Source organism: Ascaphus truei, chromosome 1, assembly GCF_040206685.1.
Source record: "Ascaphus truei isolate aAscTru1 chromosome 1, aAscTru1.hap1, whole genome shotgun sequence".
Taxonomy (NCBI): Eukaryota; Metazoa; Chordata; class Amphibia; order Anura; family Ascaphidae; genus Ascaphus; species Ascaphus truei.
In genome coordinates this window covers 58,688,959-58,712,057 of record NC_134483.1, presented here as the reverse complement: position 1 = coordinate 58,712,057, position 23,099 = coordinate 58,688,959, and the positions used below count along the sequence as shown (strand labels likewise).

General features: G+C 42.9%; 1 protein-coding gene across 1 annotated transcript in view; it reads left to right on the top strand.

Annotated features, from left to right (window-relative positions):
- OXCT1 (3-oxoacid CoA-transferase 1) overlaps positions 1 to 23,099 on the top strand; it is a 227,914-nt gene that overhangs the window by 183,062 nt on the left and 21,753 nt on the right. The window contains exon 14 of the mRNA XM_075588804.1: positions 17,423 to 17,509. Within this exon, the coding sequence (XP_075444919.1) occupies positions 17,423 to 17,509 (87 nt within the window). The remainder of the gene's footprint in view (positions 1 to 17,422; positions 17,510 to 23,099) is intronic.

Below are 23,099 nucleotides of genomic sequence, written 5' to 3'. Positions count from 1 at the left end.
AATGAAAGACATTTGAAAGTAACGACATTTAGATACTTTACTATCCAAAATATATGTACCTTACTTTAGTTATCATAAATCAATTATATATTGTATTCCAAGTGACAGTATGGACATTTCAACACAAAAATAAATCAAATAAATTATACTCAAATCTGTTTAATTGAATTAAAAACATCACCATCACAATTAACATTTCAGTGACAAAACACAAAGAAGTTTCATTTGCGCGTGCTCAGCACACACAACTTTTATTTGTATCCCAAAATCTGAGGCTACATGGGCTGTCAATAATAGCCCTGAGATCCGGAGTACCTTTTCAGGGATAGTACATCAGTAATTGCAGACAATTATAATAAAGTAAAATAGTTTAGTAACTGCTAAAGGGGCTGTCTATGGAGTTAGGCCTCGGTCCCGCTGCGCTCGTTGGCGCGGGCGGCTAAGTCGCGAGTTCCCCACCAGCAGGGGAATCCTCGCGAGCCGGTCCCGGTCCCCCCTGGCGGCACAGCTGACTACACGCTGTGGCGCGTCAGCCGCTAGGAGACACAAGAGAATGGTCTTTCCTAGCGTTGACGCGTCACGTGGTGTGGCTGTGAGCCAATGGGGAGGGGAGGCTTCGGGAGGAGGAGAGGCTTCGGGGAGCGGGGAGGAGTGTGGAGTGAAAGCAGGTGAGTGCCTGTCTGTGTGTGTGTCTGAGTGCGTGCGTGCCTGTCTGTGTCTGTGTGTGTATGTGTGTGCCTGAGTGCCTGCCTCTGTCTGTGTGTGTGTGTGAGTGCGTGAGTGCCTGCATGTGTGTGCGCGCTTGTGTGTGTATGAGTGCGTGAGTGCCTGTGTGTGTATGTGTGTATGTATGAGTGCCTGCGTGTGTGTGTGTGTAGCAGCTCCAGCCCGAGTCCGTAGAGGGAGGGGGGGGAGAGTAGCAGCTCCCTCCTGCAGCCCGTGGAGGGAGGGGGGGGGGTGAGTAGCAGCTCCCTCCTGCAGCCCGTGGAGGGGGGGGGGGGTGAGTAGCAGCTCCCTCCTGCAGCCCGTGGAGGGAGGGGGGGGGAGAGTAGCGGGTCCCTCCTGCAGCCCGTGGAGGGAGGGGGGGGTGAGTAGCAGCTCCCTCCTGCAGCCCGTGGAGGGAGGGGGGGGGAGAGTAGCGGGTCCCTCCTGCAGCCCGTGGAGGGAGGGGGGGGAGAGTAGCGGGTCCCTCCGCTCAAGCCACGCCCCCCCTCCCTGTCAAACCTCCCACTCCCGCCCACCTCCCGCTCCGGCTCCCGCTCCCTACAGACCGCATATCGCGGTCTGTGTATCTCAGCGCACCGCCTGTCTGCAGTGCGGGTGCGCTGACTCTGGGAGCGGGGCCTTAGCCTTATACTTTATTGCAACTCAAAGGTATTTGTCAGTCTGCCAAGAACTTGGTTGTTAGGTAAATGGTAATCTGTCCAACAACCCCTCACACACCCAATACAGATATTATAATTATATTAAACACAGTATTAAACAAGCAGCCCAGCAGAAACATATACAGTAGTTCAACTTTCTTATAGATCATCACAAAAACAAGTGAAATTGTATTCTGAGCTCAGTAAAAAGATTATAGATTGTCTCCCAGAAAAATGGCTACAAAATATTGTCAAAGATAAAACCCTGCAGTGCCCTGCTCTTCCCATACCCACAAAGTCCATACCCTGGATGAAAGGTAGTGAATTTCCAGTCCTTGGTCAGGATGGAAATAATATATAATATTCCCAGTGGTTAAGCCACCAACCTGATCCCTGATTTATCTAACTATATAACTTGCCGGGGGTATTCCCCTGATGAACTCACTCTCTGGTCACTCACTGGTCACGGTTCTCCACGTACACAGACTGGGATAATGATCCTCTGTCCAGCTCCTTCCATTAGGATCCTCCAAGTCTGTGGGGCTTATGTCCCCACTGATAAGGCCAAGAGTCTAACTCAGAAACAGTGCCCTCTCTAATATGAGATTTAGGGCTTTTGTATACAGCATGCGGCCGCGCGTGCCTATGCGAACGTGCGTGCACACGCCGCATGCTTTTTGTATGTATACTGTGTGAGTCTACAGTGTTTAGTATACAGTGTTTAGTGTATGTGTGTGTGTCTATGTGTGTGTGTATGTGTGTGTGTATGTGTGTGTAATTTATTATTTATTAAAAAAAAACCATTGGTAGAAATAATATATTTATTAAATTTGTGTAGACACATAAATACATACACACACACACACACACACACACACACACACACACACACACATACATACATACATATACATACATACACATGCATACATATACACACACACACATATACATACATTGAGCGCAGGCAGCGGCGCGAAAAGATAAATTTCCTCATCTTCGTCGCTGTCTGTCGGCTCCCCTCTCCCTGCCGTGCGCGCGCGCGCGGCCCTTCTATAGAATGGCTGACTCACGTCAGTCAACTAAAATTCCGCGTCACGGCACTATAGATCGTGCCTTAAGTGGATGTTTCCCAACTTTGCTGTAAACACAGGAGGAGATTGCAGCTGACAGAAATCCAGTCTCCCAACTCATGCTGATGCTGAAGTTTTTAAGGGAAGCTCTGGAGCCTTGGAAAGGGATTGCTGTTTAGTCCTCATGTGTCACTTCCCAGACTCATGGAGAGAAAGTTCTGGAAAAAGTTACAGCCTCCTATATATCCCATCCTCTGCAGAGTTATCAGTGCTTGCCCCTTAGAGCATCGTGGGAGGTGTAGTTTTCCTGGGCATGATAGAAGAGCAAACTCACATACTTTCAAAACCCTAGAGGATATTACACAGAGAATAGAAATTCCTGGGTTGCAGCACACGTTGTATAAGTTATGGTGAGGAAAGAGTGACCAAATCCCTCTATCGTACATTAAATAAAAATACCACTTGTGAGCACATTCACACGTCTCAGACAAGTCTGCAGCCCTGCCTGTCCCCATTATCTCTTAGCATACAATGCTTCCACTGCAGCCAGGGATTGTGGGAAATGGCATGCAAATGAGCACACGGTGTAACCTTTTGCTTCTTGTCCATTTTAACATGGACCCCTATAAGCTTATGCCTGCCGTATTACACATCATTTTTAGCACAGCCTGGGTTAAAGAAGTGCATAGTCAATAAACCCACCCACAGACAGCTGTTTCGATCTTGTTGTGTATCATCAGTGTGAGGCTGGTTATACTGCCTTGCAATGTGAAGAACATTTTGGTTTTATTCTTTTTCTCCCTGGTTATTGCCTCTCTCGCTCCTCTTTGCATATATCTCTGCCCATTTACTGTGGGGTACATTTGTATGTAAGTGTATTTATATAGCACATCAGTATACGCAGCGCTTTACAAAATGACTATACAAAGCAAATAAAGTACAAACAATGGGGATACGAGCGACAGGTAAATGACAACATAAGTCAAAAGGAGGCTCTGCTCCAAAGAGCTTACAATCTAAATGTTATGTTGGGAGGCTTATGGACACAGTAGGAGTAGAAATGCATTATCAATAGTGGAGAAAAGAGGTCGCGGGCATCTGGAGTTCATGCAGTAACAGAGACATTGAACATTTTATGAGGCGACAGTGCAGCTGTGCTTTGAATGTGGAAAGTGCAGATGCTTGACAAACTTTGAGTGGAAAAGTGTTCCAAACTATAGGTAGGGAGAGATTAGTGAGGAAGGTTTAAGACAGGAATGTGTGTGGAGAAGGGGGGAGGCGGGGGCTGAGTAAAATGCGTGGGGTGAGGGAGATTGAGGAAATCAAACGTTTAAAATAATGTATATTACGTTACAAAAGTGTCTATATTATTTATGAAAAATTAAAAAAAAAACACATACATTTAGCCTATAATAATTGTAATCACCGAAGAACAGAGCATTACCAATCATTGGTGGACCGGTTTTCTCTTTCCCCCTCTTTGGAACACCTTCACTGCATATGGTCGTCTGCATACACGGTGAAGCTAATACCGTTTTGCGTGATGACATCATTGCATCCATTGGACGCAAGACATTACATGCTCTTTGGTGGCCGTCACAAGATGTTGCTTTTTCAATATAAATTTCTGGGTATTTTAAAGTTAAGGATCAGATCATTTAAATAGTTCTAGTATTGTGTACATACAATGCAAATTGCTGCATATATCATACATATGGCGTATATAAGTCTCATTTGGAAACATCTCACCATGGGTTGCCTGTAGGATGCACAAAAAAAATATCAGCCCATATTTACTAAGCCGTCTTCTGCCGTTAAACAGCTCCAGGTGCTGTACGGTACCTTATGGCAGAAGACTGCATAGTAAATATGGCCCATCATGTGGTACACAACACAATGAATGCAGAAAGTCCATGCACGTGAGATGTTTTTGTAGCAATATTTCTGCGTGCTGTAAATCTATTCTTAATGAATATGGTGAGAACCTGCAATATGTATTGTATCAAATTGCATTCTGTTTTCTGGTGATTTTAGCATGGCTAACCCGCATTTTAATGGGTAGTCCCAGTTGTGTGATTGCACACACTGAACTCTGTGTGCCTGTACAGTATGGTAAAGACAAATCATTGCCACACCTAAGACTGTTCATAATTCACCTGTAACAATTTTTTTTTACCAAACATTGGGTAGATCCACGAAGCTCCATTAAATCTGGGCTACTACAGTACCATGACGCTACCTAAATAGGTAACGTCCGTTAGTTTTCCTCAGTTTAACGGGTATCCACAAAGCTAACGATGTTCAAAAACAATGTCTGTTTGGCAACCTAGCATCGTTACGTTAGCTTAATGAATGGGTATTCTCATTGTGCAGACGTGTTAACCAATACACTGTACATTCACATTAGCAAACCTACAACGTCCGTTCCAGTGAATGCACATGCATTACAGACACCGCTGCCACAGTGAAGGGAAGGAGATGATTTCCTGTAAATATTGTTCTGGTTATTTGACCTGTATATTTTCTCTCCCTTTATTGTTTGCACACAGTGAAGTGACTGTGTGGCAATAAAAGCTTTGTTCACTACTGTCTCTTAGTAATTATTGTTAGAATATGTAGATACATTATTGTTGACACATATTTAACAGTCATGATTATATTTCATATTGGGTCAGAAAAACAAATAGCCTACGTTCACTTAAATCACTTAAAGCCATAGTATAGTTTATTATATGAACTTCCTGACACATTACCTGATGCATCTCTTGGTGTGTTTCAGACATGTATATGATCCATAATATATATCTTTGTATGACACAAAACTTTTTGTAATGAAAGTGTCAAGTGCTATACTGGGTTCAATCCTTTGGGTACCACTTTAGAAGGCTATTCCCAGAAATAACGCTATGATCATCCTGGTCTGGAGCAGGTTTCGGTTTGACCTAATTATCATAGCGTTAGATCCGTGCTCTAGCAGGAATGGAGGTTTGTGGATATGTGATGTTATGCTGACGGATCATTAGTAAATGAGTAAGCAAGACATCCGTTCAAAGTTAGCGATAAGACATTTCTCTGGTTAACTCGAGGGCATTGGGTCGCTAATCACCTTTGTAGAAATTTGGTATGACTATAAATGTGTTAAATGGGGGTAACGCCACAATAAATAGTTTAACAGAGCTCTGCGTTACTACCCCATGATGTGAATGACCTACACAAAAGAAATAAAGTATAGTAGAAACTTTTTGAATCGCTCGGTTTTATGCAAAGTCTTACTGAAAATCTCTCATGCTTCTTCTTTTAGCACTGCTGCTTGTTCAAATCTATTTTAAATGTATTACGAGATTTAATGTAGTAACAAAGGAGGGAGAGGGAGTAAGGGGGTATGATACATTTTATTGGACAAACAAGTAGTTGATATGTTACAAACTTTACAACCTTTCAGGGTAACATTAGAGATGTAATGAAAAGCTTGCACTTCTCCTCTACAGTATGTCGCCAGCAGGTTTGCCGTACGGTATGTCGCCAGTATGTCACCAGTAGGTTGCAGGACCACCCTAGTAGTTTTTTGTATATACCCCCCTTTTTAAACACACCTGCTAGTAAACATTCCAAACACAGTGTTTTTCTATTTTGAAAAACCCTTCTGAGCGCTTGCGAAGTTTGTACGCTGCAAATTGTTTGTTGGACCAATAAAAGGTTTGTTGCCAAAAATGATTTCTTCTTTTATTTCTTCTAATTAGATCACTAATGATATTGTAAGTGTCTTCCAGATTTGATGCTAAATGTGTCCAGGTGCTTCAAGCGCTGCATAGAAATGGTTTGCAGCATTTGGCTGCTGTTTACTGGAAGAATTAAAATTTATTTTGAAAACAGACTGCAATGTACAGTATGGGATACTCGGTTCATTTAGAAAGCAGCCTGGTGTATGTCAGCTGCAATTAAATCTGTTTTCAATCTCGTCGGACTTTATTTATAAATATAGGTGAAATTATATAAACCTGACTCCAATAGACAACCTTCTATTATTTCTTACTTGGACATTTATCATTTAAATTGACTTTTCTCTTAAGCATATTTTCACTGAACCTTGTTTTAGGTTTAATTTATTTTTGTATTACCACATTTATTTCAATATATATGCAGTTTTTACATTCTGTTTATATAGTTATTAGTCAGATTTTTGTTTACAAAGCATCATCTCTGAAACATTCAATCAGCGGGATGTATGTGGATGTATTTATAAACATACAATAGATCTTAAAAAAACAAAACAAATATAGAAAATAAATTTTTTACCTGTGCGTTAATAATGTGTGTTCCAATACAAAAAGTTATAAGCACAAAATGATAGTGTACCTTATCTATTAAAATACAGTGACATAACCATATTTATTTGGTAATGTTTGTGAGGCAGTTAAAGCAGCAGTCCTGGTTTCGTGTTTGTTTTGTTAATTTTTCTATTTTACTATATGCAGCATGTGCGTAGATTTAATGAGAAATAATTAGTTAAGCTGTCAATCGATCCATTCTCCTGTGATCGATCAGGACCACACCTTGCTGTGTGGGGCTATCGAAATGGCCACCTTCTGACTCTGCTATAATCAATGAAATGCTGCAGCTGCAATGTAACATTATATTACTAAGTGTACCACATTATTGTTACAGCTTTCAGAGCAATAGACAGTCTGCTGTTTGGAACACAGCAACAGATCTGTTTGTGATACTTTGTTGCCAATGGGTCAAGCTCAGAAAGGTGTGTGTGAGAGCATGTTTCAAAAGAGGAAGTGGATGTGACTTTCTAAATGGTTGCTGGAGCAACCAAAATCATTAAGAATGGCAGGAGTTTAAATGTTGTTATTTTTAATGCAGTCAGTATTATCTTATAGTTCAGAACTGATTTATTTATATAAAAAAATAGGATGTTGAATGTTTTTGCTGATTTAAGAAGATTGTGTAATTTGCACACTTTAGTCTAAGTTTGGCTGAGCTTGCTTTGAAATTTGTAAATGCAAAATCTATATCTTTGCCTGGGGCATTTTTGAGAGAATAGAAAAACAGGACATCTTCAAACCCTGCTTTTCTACATCCAATAGAATACTTTTAAGTATGGTACAGTTAATCTCGCAGTTCTTGCATTCTTTCAGTGTGTGTGTTTTTTGTTCAATTTGTTCAGTTGTTACTTCTGCCTGACTAGGATTGCACAGAGCACTCACATTGTGAATTGCATCGATGTATGCACCGGTTTCCTTGTTGTTTCTTATACCCATATGGGCATTCAGTGGATTTCGATAGATTTCCATTGTTTACACATGCAGGGCCTCATGCAGAGAGCATCGTTATTTCAAAACTCGCCATTTTTTGTTCAATTTCCCTCAGAAAACGGCATAAAATGGCGAGTTGCGAAAAACGCGCCATTTTTTTATTTCTATGTTTAAAACTCGCCTCGCGGCTGGCGAGAACCTCAATCGCGCCATTTTTAAAACTCTCCGAATGCAGAGAGGTGCGAACGGCAAGTAGCGGCTGTTCGCGCCAAAAAAAGGCGCGATTCTCGCATTTTTGCCGCGCCACGAAAATATGGCAAGATGGCGCTCGCCGCCTATAGTAAAGGGGAAAAAAAAGGCGCGAATTTGTTTTTACACGTTTCTGAAGCGCGCATCTCGCCAATTTAAACTCGCCACACGCATCCATGTTAAACATAGCAGAATTCGCACTTTTCTGCATATGGAGAATAAAACTCTCCAAAAAAGCTACTTTTTATGAAATTCGCCATTTTTAAAATTCTATGCTCTCTGCATGAGGCCCGCAATCTGGGATTCTGTATTTAAATTAAAAAAATCTGTCACTTGTTAACAAACCTTCCAATAAAAACAAAAACTTTATTTTACATAGTCACATTGTAGATGAGGTTGAAATAAATACATATGTCCATCAAATTCAACCTATGCTAAATGTAGGCGACGGATACTTTATCTTATATCCATACTTGCAGTATATTGATCCAGAGAAAGGCAAACACAAACCCCAGTCAAATATCATGCAATGATATCTCATAAGGGGAAAAATAAATTCCTTCCCAACTTCAATAATTGCAATGCAAATGCAATCAGATTATTCCCTGGAACAACATTCTTCCCATGTTTACTTAGTTGGTATATCCCTGTATAAATTTTGTTTCTAAAAAGATGCCCAACCTTTTCTTGAACAAATCTATTGTATCTGCCATCACAGTCTCCATGGGTAATGAATTCCACATTTTAACTGCCCTTGTTGTAAAGAACCCTTTCTTTTGTTGCTGGTGAAATCTGCTTTCCTGCAACCTTTAAGGGCTACCCCCGAGTCCTTTGTACTGCCCGTGGGATGAATAGTTCTTTTGAAAGCTCCTTGTACTGTCCCCAAATATATTTTTTATATAGTTATCATATCCCCTCTTTTCTAAGGTAAATAAATCTAATTTAGCTAACCTCTCCTCATAAACCAGATTGTCCATCCCCTTTATTAATTTGGTGGCTCTTCTCTGCAGTCTCTCTAGTTCCATAATATATTTTTTAAGGAGTGGTGCCCAAAATGGTACTCCATATTCAAAGTGTGGTCTTACTAATGCTTTCTAAAGGGGCATAATTATGTTTACTTCCCTTCCATTCATTGCCCAATTAATGCAAGATATAATCTTGTGTGGCTTTGCAGCTATTGCATGACTTTGGGCACTATTGCTAAGCCTCCTGTCTACAAGTACTCCTAAATCCTTCTCCATAAGGAGACTCTATCCAAGTCCTTCTGAAGGGAAATTACATCCTGCTCTGATTCTACTACCTTACACAATTTAGTGTCATCAGCAAAGATGGAGACTTTGCTCTCTATGCCAACCTCAAAGTCCTTAATAAACAAGTTAAAAAGCAGGGATCCCAGTACCGAGCCCTGAGGTACTCCACTCACAACTTTAGCCCAATCTGAAAAAGTTCCATTTATGACAACTCTTTGTTGTCTGTCCTTTAACCAGTTTTCAATCCAGGTGTATATATTTTTACTGAGTCCAATTTGCTTTATTTTGTATACTGTACCAACCTCTTGTGTGGAACCGTATCAAAGCCTTTGAAAAATCTACGTAGACCACATCAACTGCATTACCTTGGTCTAAATTCCTACTTACCTCCTCAAAGAAACAAATAAGGTTAGTTTGGCATGATCTATCCTTCATAAATCCATGCTGACTATTACTAATAATTTTGTTTTCCATTTGGTATTCCTGAATATTATCCTGTATTAAACCTTCACTATTGAAGTCAGGCTTACAGGTCTGTAATTCCCTGGTTGTGATCTAGCTCCCTTTTTAAATATAGGCACCACATCTGCTTTACGCCAATCTTGTGGTACTGTGCCTGTGGAAATGGTGTCCTTGAATATTTAATGTAATGGTTTGGCTATTACTGAGCTTAACTCCTTGAGAACTCTTGGATGTATGCCATCGGGGCCAGATGCCTTATTTACTTAAATTTTTTCAAGTCGCTTATGAACTTCTTCCTCAGTTAACCAATTGTTCATTAATATGGAGGTTGTGGCTTCCTCCTGTGGCGCTACTATTGAACTTGATTCTTCCCTGGTAAACAAAGGCAAAGAATTTGTTTAATACTCTGCTTTTCCCTTATCTCCAATAATCTGCCTGCCCATCTCACACTGAAAGAAAGGGTCCTATATTTTCTATTCTCATTTTTTTGTTATTAAGGTACTTAACGAACTTTTAGGGTCGATCTTACTTTCTATTGCAATCTTTTTTACATTATCCATTTTTGCTCATTTGATTCCCCTTTTGCAATTTTTGTTACATTCCTTAAAATTCTGATACAATGTCTCCGTCCCTTCTGACTTAAAGAATCTAAACGCCTTCCTCTTCTTGTCCATTTCCTCCCCTACCTGTTTATTTAGCCACATTGGTTTTGACTTATTTCTTTTATACTTATTACCCAAGGGTATACACTGATAAGTGTGCTTTTCTAACAATGTTTTAAAGACTGCCCATTCATCTTCTACATTTTTCTTTGCAAAAGCATCGTCCCAGTGTATTACTTGTAGATTAGTCCTCAGTTTATTAAAATCTGCTTTTCTAAAGTTTAAGGTCTGTGTTGAACCCAAGTAATCTGTTTTTTTGATAATTTATTTCAAATTAGACTATGATATGATCACTGCTACCCAAATGTTCCAGGACTTGAATATTTGCTATCACTTCTACATTGTTTGATATTACAAAATCCAGTATTGCCACTCCTGGTTTGTTCCTCAATAATTTGGGTAATAATTGTCTTTAATCACCCCCAAAATCTTGTCTCCTTTTGTTGTAATGCTAATCTCATTGCCTCAGTCTATGTCTGGATAATTAAAATCACCCATTATGCAAACATGACCCAGTTTTGATGCCTTCTCCATTTGCAAAAGTATTTTAGCTTCCTCAATCTCACAGATATTTGGTGGTTTATAGCATATCCCTACAAACATTTTATTTATACTTTTACCTCCACTGCTAATTTATATCAATAAGGTCTCTACATTTTCATAATTGCCTTCTTAAACATCTTCCCTTAGAATAGGTTTTAGATCCAGTTTAACATATAAGCATACCCACCTCCTCTTCTATTTGCTCGATCCTTCCGAAAAAGTGAATAACCCTCTAAATTAACTGCCCAGTGTCATGGGAGACCAGTGCTTATCCTACAAAAATATACCTGGATCTTTTGATTGACAAAACATTAGCTAAATTAAATTGTATTTATTCACATGAGAAACACACACAACTTGATTTACAAGATAACACGAAATAACACTTACGAGAATGAGGTAAAACAAAATAACTGGTTTCCAGAACGAAAGTCCACGAAATGCAGTCTCTAGGTATTAATTCCCAGGAGCGGGGTTAATACGCAAAACAGTCTTTGGCTAGGGGCGCTGCTTGCAGCCCCTGTTTCTCCGCCGAAAGAAGTTTCTTCGTTCTGCGCTTGCAGATTTAGTTTTCAAGTCCTTAGTTCTAACAAACTTTTACAGCGGGGTACAATCCTTGGTTGCGATGAAACGTCTTGATACCGCACGCTGTCCTTTCCGATGTCACACAGATGAACGATGTAGAACGCATACCCGATAGCCTGCACGGGCTAATAACACCCTCCCAAGCCTATCGGGATAATACACAGCCAATCTTGGCGTGGGAAGCAAATTCCCACCCAATGGCAAGTTTGCCAGTAGTTCCTGCAACCGGGCAAAGGGCCTCACAGTATGCCAAGGGTAATGCGCTAACTTCACACTTAACCCGCTTAGCATACCTGACTAAGCTCCCTTGCATGGCGGCAGAAAGTCTACCTTTCTCCAGGATGCCCGGACATCTGCTAGGCAATTTTTTTATATACAGTTCCTGACATTTAGCACTTTCCCCAGGTCGGTGTCTTTTGAAGCCACAGAGTTTTGCAGACACTCTGGAGCCTGCTCCACAGGGAGTCTCAGAAGTCCTGACTGACATTATACATGACTCATCCCTGATCATAAATGGCAATGGTGAATGCTTAATGTATCCGCTGACCTGCCTGACTGAAATGTAAATGTCCCGGTTCCTATAACCTTAAAGTACTAAACTCTAAGCTACTTCTCATTTATCCTTTAAAATAAATGTTACAGTTCTTATAACTATTCTAGTTTATATGTCTACCCTGTAGCACTCTGCACACCGAAAATTAGAAAGCTAGGACCTTCCTATCCAAACTTAGCTGCTTAATTATGTGAGGGCTATGATGTGGTTTGTGGTTTAAGCTTTTCCACGGTCTGCGGTTTGAGGTCAGGATGCAATGTTGCAATCCCCGGCCGCAATCGATAACCACAAACGTACTTTACCAATTTACCTTTATTGGATGAGGTAACCACATTATACACTGTTGCGATCCGGCATCTTTTCATGACTGCAGACCACTTAACCAATTTAACTTGCGGCTAAGGTTTCCCTTGCTCGTCTGCGGTTACCCAGTGATACAGTGTTGTAATGCCTGACTCAACCACAAAACCATAGGCACGCTTATCCAATTAACCCTTTTAACAGTGCTAGATGCCCCTTATTCCTAGCGGGCGCATTTTAGACATATCACATATTAAAAGGACTGCAGCCAGCCCTGGGCTGCAGAACGGACACTTTATAGTCACTTTATTTGACTCAGGGGAACCCAGCTGAGCAGAATGCCTTTATTTCATGGCCTGGGTATCCCTTCACCGTCACACTCAGTCATGAGTTTCATCCCACCATGTTTCAGTAATGCCTATAATATCATACTGCTCCCTTGCAGCTATTAATTCAAGTTCCCCCATTTTATCTGTCAGGCTTTTTGCATTAGCAAGCATGCATTTAAGTTTTTTTTTTTCAGTCTGTACTATTATCTTATCTTCTGCCTTTCTCCTGCCTTTCTGCGCCAATTGAGTTTTGTCTTTGGAAGTTTTCTAGTATTATCTGTATTTACTATGGGTGTCTCACTGCTTGCCAAACTCGCACTTGCCCCCATTCTACCTCCATGACCCCTTGCTTTTTCCCAAGCCCCATCTATTTGAATAATTTTGCATAAATGACTCTTAAAATAAGCACCACATCGCCATCAATTTGATATATATTTTCAACAGATTTTAAGACTTAATGCATATTTTTGATTCTGAGGGGTGCTAAAAGTGCTAAATTATACTTTACAAATAATTGGAGGTTCTAAAGGACAATGCATCTTTACAGACCAAAATAGCTTGGCACAATTTTTTTTTTTAAATATTATCTATTTTATCTAGAAAGCTGGTCGGCTACCCCACTATTCTTTGTAGGATAGGAATTGTTTTTAATTGTGTAACAAGTTACTCTTACAAACTCAAAGCAACCAAAGAAGGTCTCACATTACAATGTCACACAGTATTACACAAACCCAAGCAAGAGTTGCATTAGATTTGTTATCTATTGGGTAACACTGCAGATTTTGAAGTAGTATTTCTGTGCCAGGGGGACTGTGGTATTATTTCTGTAGAAACACAAAATCTGAAAAGACAAAGGTACCTCCAATTATGATAACGGTAAATTAAAAAAATAAAAAAAACTCACAACTAGCCTTTGTCTTGAGCGTCTCAAAGTAAGCCTGGGTGATCTAGAACAGGGGGAGCAAGCTTTTTTCCCTGCGCCCCCCTGACGACTGTCCCCTCACCTCCGCGCCCCCCTTCACCTGCCCTCCGGCGTCATGATTGCAATGTGACGTCACATGACTTCGCGGCGTAATTTGACGCCGCGTTGCAATGGCAACGCATGTGAGAAGCCGCTGGAGCCAAGGTAAGTTAGGTTTATAGAGGCCCTGCAGCTCCCCGGGCACTTAATTTAAGTAACTTCGGGATGCGCGCGGGCCTCTGTAAACCCCGCACTCAGTCTCGCACCCCCCCCCCCAGTTTGCACACCGCTGATCTAGAACACCTCCCACCACGCACCATGGTGTCCCAGCGCCTGTCTTGGTCAGACTGCATTTCCTTGCTTGATGGTATACTCTTCAGGGTCTTAGAATTCCTTTAATTTCTAGTGTTCCTCAGTGTGGATTTGTGCAACATGTATGGTGAAGTGTCTTACCATGGTGTGAGTGTGCATAAGGGCAGGAATGGGGTGAAGAAAAACATGAAAAGCTGAGAAGCATCCAATATTCTATTTAAGGGTGGCAATCCATTGTCATTCTCTGTACAAAACTGTTTTATCAAGATCCCTTGAATATAATTGTACCCCCTCTTTATACCCCTAAATATATTAAAATGTATGTACTAGGGTGGGGGCCTGAGTCCACTTCCCCTGTACCTAAGAGAGAATATTCACCCTGCAAAGAACCAGGCTGAAGTCAGACAACGCAGCAGGGCACGTATCTTATGGATAACCGTACTTTATAGGTAGGGAACAAAGGAATCGCATACAGTGGCCCTCAAAATCAGGTGAACCATATACTGTACAACACTTGGTTCTCATACATATAGTATAATAGACCTCGCTGCAGAAATGTCCCAGAGTGTCACTTATTCAATCCCGGGGACCTGTGTGATAACTAATGGGGTACTGTTGGTGCCGGCACAGCGTTGGAACTTGTGCAGAGTCGTGTGTTGAAACAGTTGCAGGCCTGATACTTCAAAAAGGATGGTATTTTCTGGGTACTTTGAAAGGATAATAATGCGTTGTAGGGGCGATTCCCGAGATGCATTCTCACTTGGTTTACTCACAGCTTCAAATCCCACCTTACACGGGCAACCTTTCTCTGATGATATATCCCTTCTGGATCTTATCCAGCAAATGCTGTCTTGCCATGCTTGGAGACTGCAACCGCACTTAATGGACGGACTCATCGGAACAGGTCTTCCTAGTGGGTCTCTCCCTCTCTGTGCTCCTCCAAGCCTATCTATCTATCCAATTCCTCTTTCCGTGATGTAATCTTCTCAGTATCCAATAGTGTTAGTCCTTTCTTCTGCTCACAGTCATAGTCCAGAAGGCATGTCCATCAATACACTTGACACAGATATGAAGAGCAGGTTAACGCCTTATATCCACAGGGGGGCAGCATGTATACATATATGAATACTTAGGGTTTTTACATCATATTTTAAATGATTCTTAACATTCATGGTCGCTCTTTGTAGTTTGAAACAAAACAAGAATTAGATTTTCACCAATGCCGTTAACAATATGGCATCCATTCTTTCATGTTACACATTAAAAATGTCTCTGATTTGTGTTATTCTTTGCTACTTAATCGCCTAGATGTAAAGCACCAAAATATTTATTTAAGCTGCAAAATCATTTTCTGTGAGTTTTTCTATTTATTTTAATGTTGCAAACGTTCAATTATAAATCACCACAATGTAAAAAAGATGAATCATTACAGTATGTTTGTGGCATTCTTACTGCAGATGGGTTATGAGCCAGCCTCTAGTGTTTTAGAAGCACATTAGGGGGGAAAAAAGTACAAAAGAAAATAGTTGCTGAGCAATTTTACATGGGAAGAAAACACTTGACATTTTCCATTTGGAACTCTGCTTTCAATAATACTAATCCAGAAGTATTTGAGGTCCTTACGGTATCAAAGTATTGTACAGAGTATGCCCTTCTCTTTTTCACACTTACATTTCTTACTATTAAAACGTTGGACTCCACTTCACATACTGTACATAGATGTTAGTTGATGTGTTTTATAGTGGATGAAAAATATATTCATGTCCAAGAAGGCTTTTGTTTCTCAAACAGATAAAAATTAAACGTGTTTTAATCTCCCAGACTTTTTTTTAGTTCTGCACCAAATCCTCTGCATTATTTATTTTTTTAACACGGCCAGTATACCGTGGCCAAAATAAAATAAAAAATGAGCTTAAAGCTGAGGGAAATATTTATGCAGCAGCTTACAGTGCATTAGCTCTATCCTAGCTGTATGTCTTGTTTATTGTTGCCATATCCAGACAGTATTTTTGATTAGCTCTTTTCAGCCTTGAAGCTCTCTAAAGAATTCGGGCACTGATGGCTGATGGTACTTGATGTCATTGTGAAGAGATGCAATAGCATTAACGTTGACCCTCTTATGGTTACAGGATTATACTTTCAGAATAAGCTGGAAATTCTTTGTTGTCAAATTTCTGACGGATTGACCTGCGGAAGTAACATTGCCTTCCAGGGCTTTGCTTTGAGTAAAATGAATTCCACAGAGTGTATCTTCTGGGTACCATAAGTGCCGCTCAACTTGGATAATCTTTCGGTCATCAAGGTCAAAGTAGAGAGAACACAGTTTTGCAGTGATATTTCCAGTATAGTGCGTTATGTTCAGCTCCTCAATAACATAATGTGACGGTACTTAACATATCTAGGATTTCACTAAAGTATCATGTCTTCACTTTAACCCTCGAAGAAATTGTATTATATCTTGAAGTACAGTATCAATAGTTTTAATAATTTTCAAGTGTGTGTGTGTTTGTGTGTGTGTGTGTGTGTATATATACACATACACACTCCACCATGTTCCAAGGAAAGAGGAAAAAGACACAGCACAGAGGTTGCAAAAATTGAACTCTATTTTTGCAACCCGTGTTCTGTGTCTTCTTCCTCGCTCCTTTGAACCTGGTGGAGTATATTTTCTATATGTCTTATACTGTATGACGCATTAAGCTGCCAATTTTGACTTTATCCTATATTTTCTATGTGTTCTATAAAATAAAAAACGAATATACCTTTCTGTGGCTAACGTGTATATATGTATATATAATGTACTTGGGTGTTGATATACAAAGAAATAAAAAAACATATACAGGATATACACATTTTCATTGTGGGTATTCTCCTGTATTAGACAGTGAACTCATAATGGAGAGACCTTGTATAGTTGATGGTTGGCTAGAAAGTAGTTCTATTCCTTGACAATAGATATACTGTAAGGGTGATAACATTTGTATACATAAGATAGATATACCGTAGATATATGTGATACATAAACAAAATAATCTAAGATACATTGTTAAACATATGTGTAGACATGTTAAGGTTAGCTTAAATTATTATTATGATTTGCTCATTTATTGAAGGGATAGATCACCATCAAAAATTGTTTACCATGAAGAATTCTTACCAAACTTTCCTAAGACGAAGTGAGTCAAAAATGTGTTGGGGTTTTATTTAGCGTGGTCGGTGTTCTTTAGCACTCTGCTAAATTACTTATGCATTCTTTAAACCTAACTGGATTAATGACAGATGTAGCAAGACTTACTGCCCCCAGAGCTTGGGACAGTGACTGCAACGATTGTGCTGCAGGGGGTCCATGCTTCTGAATTGGATCCTCCACAGCTCGAATCTGTTCTGGCCACGATCACATAAACCTTACGATTTGCTACATCTGTACATTTACTGTTTTTTATTGTTTGATGGTTGACCGTTCCTGAGATACTGTCCACTCCTTCTAAATTGCTTGAAACCTGTTTCTTGAATTACAGGGCAAGATGGTGAAAGGAATGGGTGGTGCTATGGACTTGGTCAGCTCAGGAACCAGAGTGGTCGTCACCATGGAGCACTCAGCCAAAGTAAGTGGAGTAAGCTTTCCTTCCATTGTTTACGTAAAATGGATATTGAGAGGCAAGAAGTGATACATGGAACTAATGGCATCTTCCCTTATTATGATTGGAAGAGACATGATTTATTATGATTATCACAGAGGTGTTTGAATTATAGAAGGAATTGATCACTGTTTAGTTGAATAACTCAAGATCTAATGGACGTGTATGGTAATCAAGGCAATTCGTGCTATACTACAGAATTGTTTGTAGACTGTTTGTAAAATGTTCCTATTCATTTAAATAAAAGTCTCAAATCAAAGGGCCATATTTATTTAGGAGCAGTGATATCATTACAGTGACCACCGTCTAGTGGATAAAGGATTCATTTTAAAGCAATTCTGCAAAGCGTTTTTAAATCCAATAATTGGTTCTGGCACATACTAATGTTACACAAAAATTTTTATCCAAAGGGATAGAAAGATTCCTTTACTTACTGAGTTGTCAGAGTGATCCAAATTTACAGACACACATATTTTATGTGTTTTGATAGTCTGTAATATAAATATAGAGTCTCCTATCACTCAACCCCTTGTGAGAGGACTTTTTAAACTTTTACCACTGTATATACTCACAGAGTCACTTATTAGATTTTTTGGATGTAATAAAACTTTTTTATTTTTTGGTTTTAATAGTCTGTACCGATCTAAGAGTCCTTATGGCAATAAAATAAGTACACTGGTTTTGTTAAATAGATATAATAGAGAGTGCAATAAGAGGAATCTTTCTATCCCTTTGGATAATTTTTTTGTGTACTCCCTTATTATCCTCATGCACCCTATTATTACGACCTTATTCTATTACTAATTCTACACTAGGATGAGCGGTTAAATTACAATACCTTGGTGAATACTAATGTTATAAATATTATGGAGAAACAGATTGTTAGTGGCTAAGAAGAACCAAAAAAATGTGAAGTGCGCGAATATTATGCAAGTGAATTAATCAAAGGAAATAATTACCTTTAATTTAATATGTGTGTGTGTGTGTGTATATAAATGAATAACTACTAAACTGTTGGAAAGAATAAACTGAATATATACATATACACACACATATACAGTGTTCGACAATTCATTATAACTAATCGCCCGTGGCGGGTGGATTTAGGCCGCTGGCGAGCCGTTGCTCTATGAATTCCCCTTCTCGCGCCAATTTTTAAAAAATAAATAAATAATCCCTTTCCCTGATTGGGTTAACGCGGGGAAGAAGGCCGGCAGGAAGTGCTGGGTTAGCCCGTTCTCCGGATCTCCTCCCCTCCTGCCCCTGATCTCCTCCCCCTCCTGATCTGGGGTGTCCGCCACCTGGGATGCGGGGGGAGGGGGGGGTTGTGTTGCACGGCTGTGCACGTGGGTGGGGTGGTGGTGGTTCCCGCTCCAGTGCTTGCCCGCTCCCGTGCGCTGCCCCGCTCCAGTGCTTGCCCGCTGCCATGTGCTGCCCCGATCCCGTGTGATGCCCCGCTCCCGTGTGCTGCCCCGCTCCCGTGTGCTGCCCCGCTCCCGTGTGCTGCCCCGCTCCCGTGTGATGCCCCGCTCCCGTGTGCTGCCCCGCTCCCGTGTGCTGCCCCGCTCCCGTGTGCTGCCCCGCTCCCGTGTGCTGCCCCGCTCCCGTGTGATGCCCCGCTCCCGTGTGATGCCCAGCTCCCGTGTGCTGCCCCGCTCCCGTGTGCTGCCCCGCTCCCGTGTGATGCCCCGCTCCCGTGTGATGCCCCGCTCCCGTGTGATGCCCAGCTCCCGTGTGCTGCCCAGCTCCCGTGTGCTGCCCCGCTCCCGTGTAATGCCCCGCTCCCGTGTGATGCCCCGCTCCCGTGTGCTGCCCCGCTCCCGTGTGCTGCCTCGCTCCCGTGTGCTGCCCCGCTCCCGTGTGCTGCCCCGCTCCCGTGTGATGCCCCGCTCCCGTGTGCTGCCCCGCTCCCGTGTGATGCCCCGCTCCCGTGTGATGCCCCGCTCCCGTGTGCTGCCCCGCTCCCGTGTGCTGCCCCGCTCCCGTGTGATGCCCCGCTCCCGTGTGCTGCCCCGCTCCCGTGTGATGCCCCGCTCCCGTGTGTTGCCCTGCTCCCGTGTGATGCCCCGCTCCCGTGTGTTGCCCTGCTCCCGTGTGATGCCCTGCTCCCGTGCGCTGCCCAGCTCCAGTGCTTGCCCACTCCCGTGTGCTGGCCCGCTCCCCATGCGATGCCCCGCTCCCGTGTGCTGCCCCGCTCCTGTGTGCTGCCCCGCTCCCGTGTGTTGCCCCGCTCCCGTGTGCTGCCCCGCTCCCGTGTGCTGCCCCGCTCCCGTGTGTTGCCCCTCTCCCGTGTGATGCCCCGCTCCCGTGTGATGCCCAGCTCAAGTGCTTGCCCACTCCCGTGTGCTGGCCCGCTTCCCGTGCGATGCCCCGCTCCCGTGTGCTGCCCCGCTCCCGTGTGCTGCCCCGCTCCCGTGTGATGCCCTGCTCCCGTGTGATGCCCAGCTCCAGTGCTTGGCCGTTCCCGTTTGCTGGCCCGCTCCCGTGTGCTGCCCCGCTCCCGTGTGATGCCCAGCTCCAGTGCTTGCCCGTTCCCGTGTGCTGCCCCGCTCCCGTGCCCACTCCCGTATGCTGCCCCGCTCCCGTGCCCGCTCCCGTGTGCTGCCCCGCTCCCGTGCTCACTCCCGTGTGCTGCCCCGCTCCCGTGCCCGCTCCCTTGTGCTGCCCCGCTCCCGTGCTCGCTCCCGTGTGCTGCCCCGCTCCCGTGCTCGCTCCCGTGTGCTGCCCCACTCCCATGTGGCCCGCTCCCATGCCTGCACGGGGTGGGGAGGCTGGAGAGCCAAGTCTTGGCGGTTCCCCCTACTCCACTGTGTGTGGAGGGGGCTTCCCCCCCCCATGAACGCGACCAACAGCCGCAGGAAGAGTCGGGAGCAAGATGGCCGACACTGCTCCATGAGGGAGGGTGAGGTGCCTGTGTTCCTCCGGAGCTGACACCGGCTCAGGGGAACCCCGAGGAGAAGCATCAGCCGAAGAGATCTGCTCCGGATGTCATCAGCCCACCAACATTTAAAGCACCACTCACGCTCTTGAAAACAGACAGACAAGTCTATGAAAGGGAACCATTAAGAAGCAAAACGAATGCCCAGAAACCAATGATCAAAATATAAACATTTTACTGACGACAGATAAATTGAAACAAATTAAAAAATACTATAAAAAACAAACAGAACCGTATATATGCTTGGTGCCAAAAATCTCTCAAATACCAAAAAAGGGGAACTTCCCAGCACTCAAAGAATATAAAGAGATATATGCAATATGCCAAACAGAATGCTTTAGAATTATTTAAAGAGATCATATAGCCCAAAACACACTGATAATTGTGTGGCCAGGTGCCCCCTGGGCTACTAAACTTCTCTTCCTAACACATACGTCATGGTACCAGCACAGGCAGTGTTAGGATTAATCCTTGCCCTTGCCACTGTAAACAACTCCCAAGTAGTGACAAGGGAGGTGGGCCCAAGGCCTAGGTACTGCCCATAACCGGGGCTAAGACCTGGGGCCCTCCCCTGGTAACAAAAAGGGGTTGCAGCCTAAATTTAGTGTTCTTTCTGTGCTCTCCCCTCAGAGGGAGGAGGGTGTCTTCTAGTTCTGAACAGAGATCTGGTTTCAGGCCTTCCCTCCTGCAGGAGAGTGGAAGCATCTACCCCTTACTCCACCAGGGAGTATGGGAGTTAAGGAGAGACTCCTGGGGCCTCAAGTTCCTTGGGCTGGCTCCTAGGAAAGAAGATTGTACCCATCTCTGTATGCTGTCTGATGTATGCAGAATAAAGACCATCAGTTATTTTACTCCTGCCTGAGGATGCAGTTATTCAGGAGGAGGGAAGAGAGGCTACCTGCAGTTGCTGCACCTATCCATGATAGGCCCTGTTGGATGGAGGCGCTGCACCAAAGAGAAAGAGAATAAGATACGGAAACCTGTCCTGTTTATCCCCACTACCATCAGCGGAAGTTCAGAATGTTGAGAACCTAGCAGGTGCCTACAGAATCCTGAGAGCCTACACCCGGTAACCAGAACCAAATCTCCCTTAGGTGTTTCAATTGTAAAAAAGAAAAAAGAGGCAACTGAGTGTTACAAAATAAAGTACAGCGAAAGGGGAGGGAGGGGAAAGGGACTAGGGGAAAGGAGGGGAAGGAAGAAAAAAACAAGGGGAAGAGTGAAAGGAGAATGGGGGGGGGGTAACGTTTGGGGAATAAACCCCTTCTTCTGGCTCATTCCCAAAGACCAGATGGATCTAAGGTACCTCCCTTAACACCCTTTTAAATATAACCTCCCTCAAATAAAAATCTGTGCTGAACAAAACATAAGCCTAAATGTATGTGGAGAAAACAGCTGTAAGGCTAAGAATGGCAAGCTAGAGGCTAGGGTAAGCACAGTACAAAGGCCAAAGGAGCCCTAAGGGAAATTTTAAAAAAAGCAACAGAACCCCAAACCAGCAATAAACTCTGAGGTCCAGAGATGGCAAAATAATCCAGGGATACCCCAAAGGGGATAAGGTTACATAAATAGGTCTGCGGGAGGCAGGTAAAGTTGCTCCAATCACAATCTGAGATTTCCATGCAGTCAAGCAGGCTACAACAGAAAAAAAGGCACCTACCTGTACTTTCTGCAAAATCTCTCATAGTATGATAAGCGAGATTCAAATAATGCCCAGCATGGATCAAAGGATGGAGCAAGAAATACGAACACTGAGCCTCTGAATATTCCACTGATTGATGTGAATGAACGGATGTTAATAGAGGTCATGCATGCCTTTGGAATTCAGGATCAAATGGATATGAATACATACTCAAGTCACATAGCCTGAACAAAGATCATTGTTATATGTAATGACGACAAGGAGTATCACTCTATCTGCTTTGGGATCCTAGAGACAAAACGCTAGAACCGAGTACATGTGAGACCGCTTGTCCGGCGTCAGTGACTGCAGCTGTTGGCGCCAAATTAAAAATAGGTGCGTGTAAGCAGAAATCCTTCGTAGCAAATGCTGCTAAAGCCTATTAGGCAGCCGCAGTCACCTGGAACGCTAAACGGAAAAGATGTAAACCGCATCTCTCACCAGCCACGTTTTCCTCCACAGACTGCCAAATGATATCAGCTAGGAGTAATGAATGGAGCTCAGCGACCGCGCTGCTTCAGAGAGGCTGTCCCCCGCTGTTCCTCAGTCTATTGCAATACCAAGGCTGGTCACGTATAAATGCTGTTGGAGAGACATACAGTACAAGCATCAGTGTCTCAAATGTCACAGGCTAGCACGATCTCACTTATCAGAGTCCCAGGTGTAACTCCTTATGCTCAGCCTTGCGGCTGAGAGTGTGACTGGGTGCAGGAAGTAAAGATCTGTTACAGCTGAGTGCAAGCCACCCTACGCGTTTCGTAGCTCTCAGCCACTTAGTCTGAGGTTGCTTGCACTGAGACTGTCTGGCAGTGTTTGTAGGAGTCCTCTTAAGGGTGTATTACTTAGCACAAAACCACAATCTGTTGCATTTTGCAAGCAGATTAAATATTGCGAGCATTAACTTGATAAAGTGCAATAAGAAATCCAGTTGCAAATAT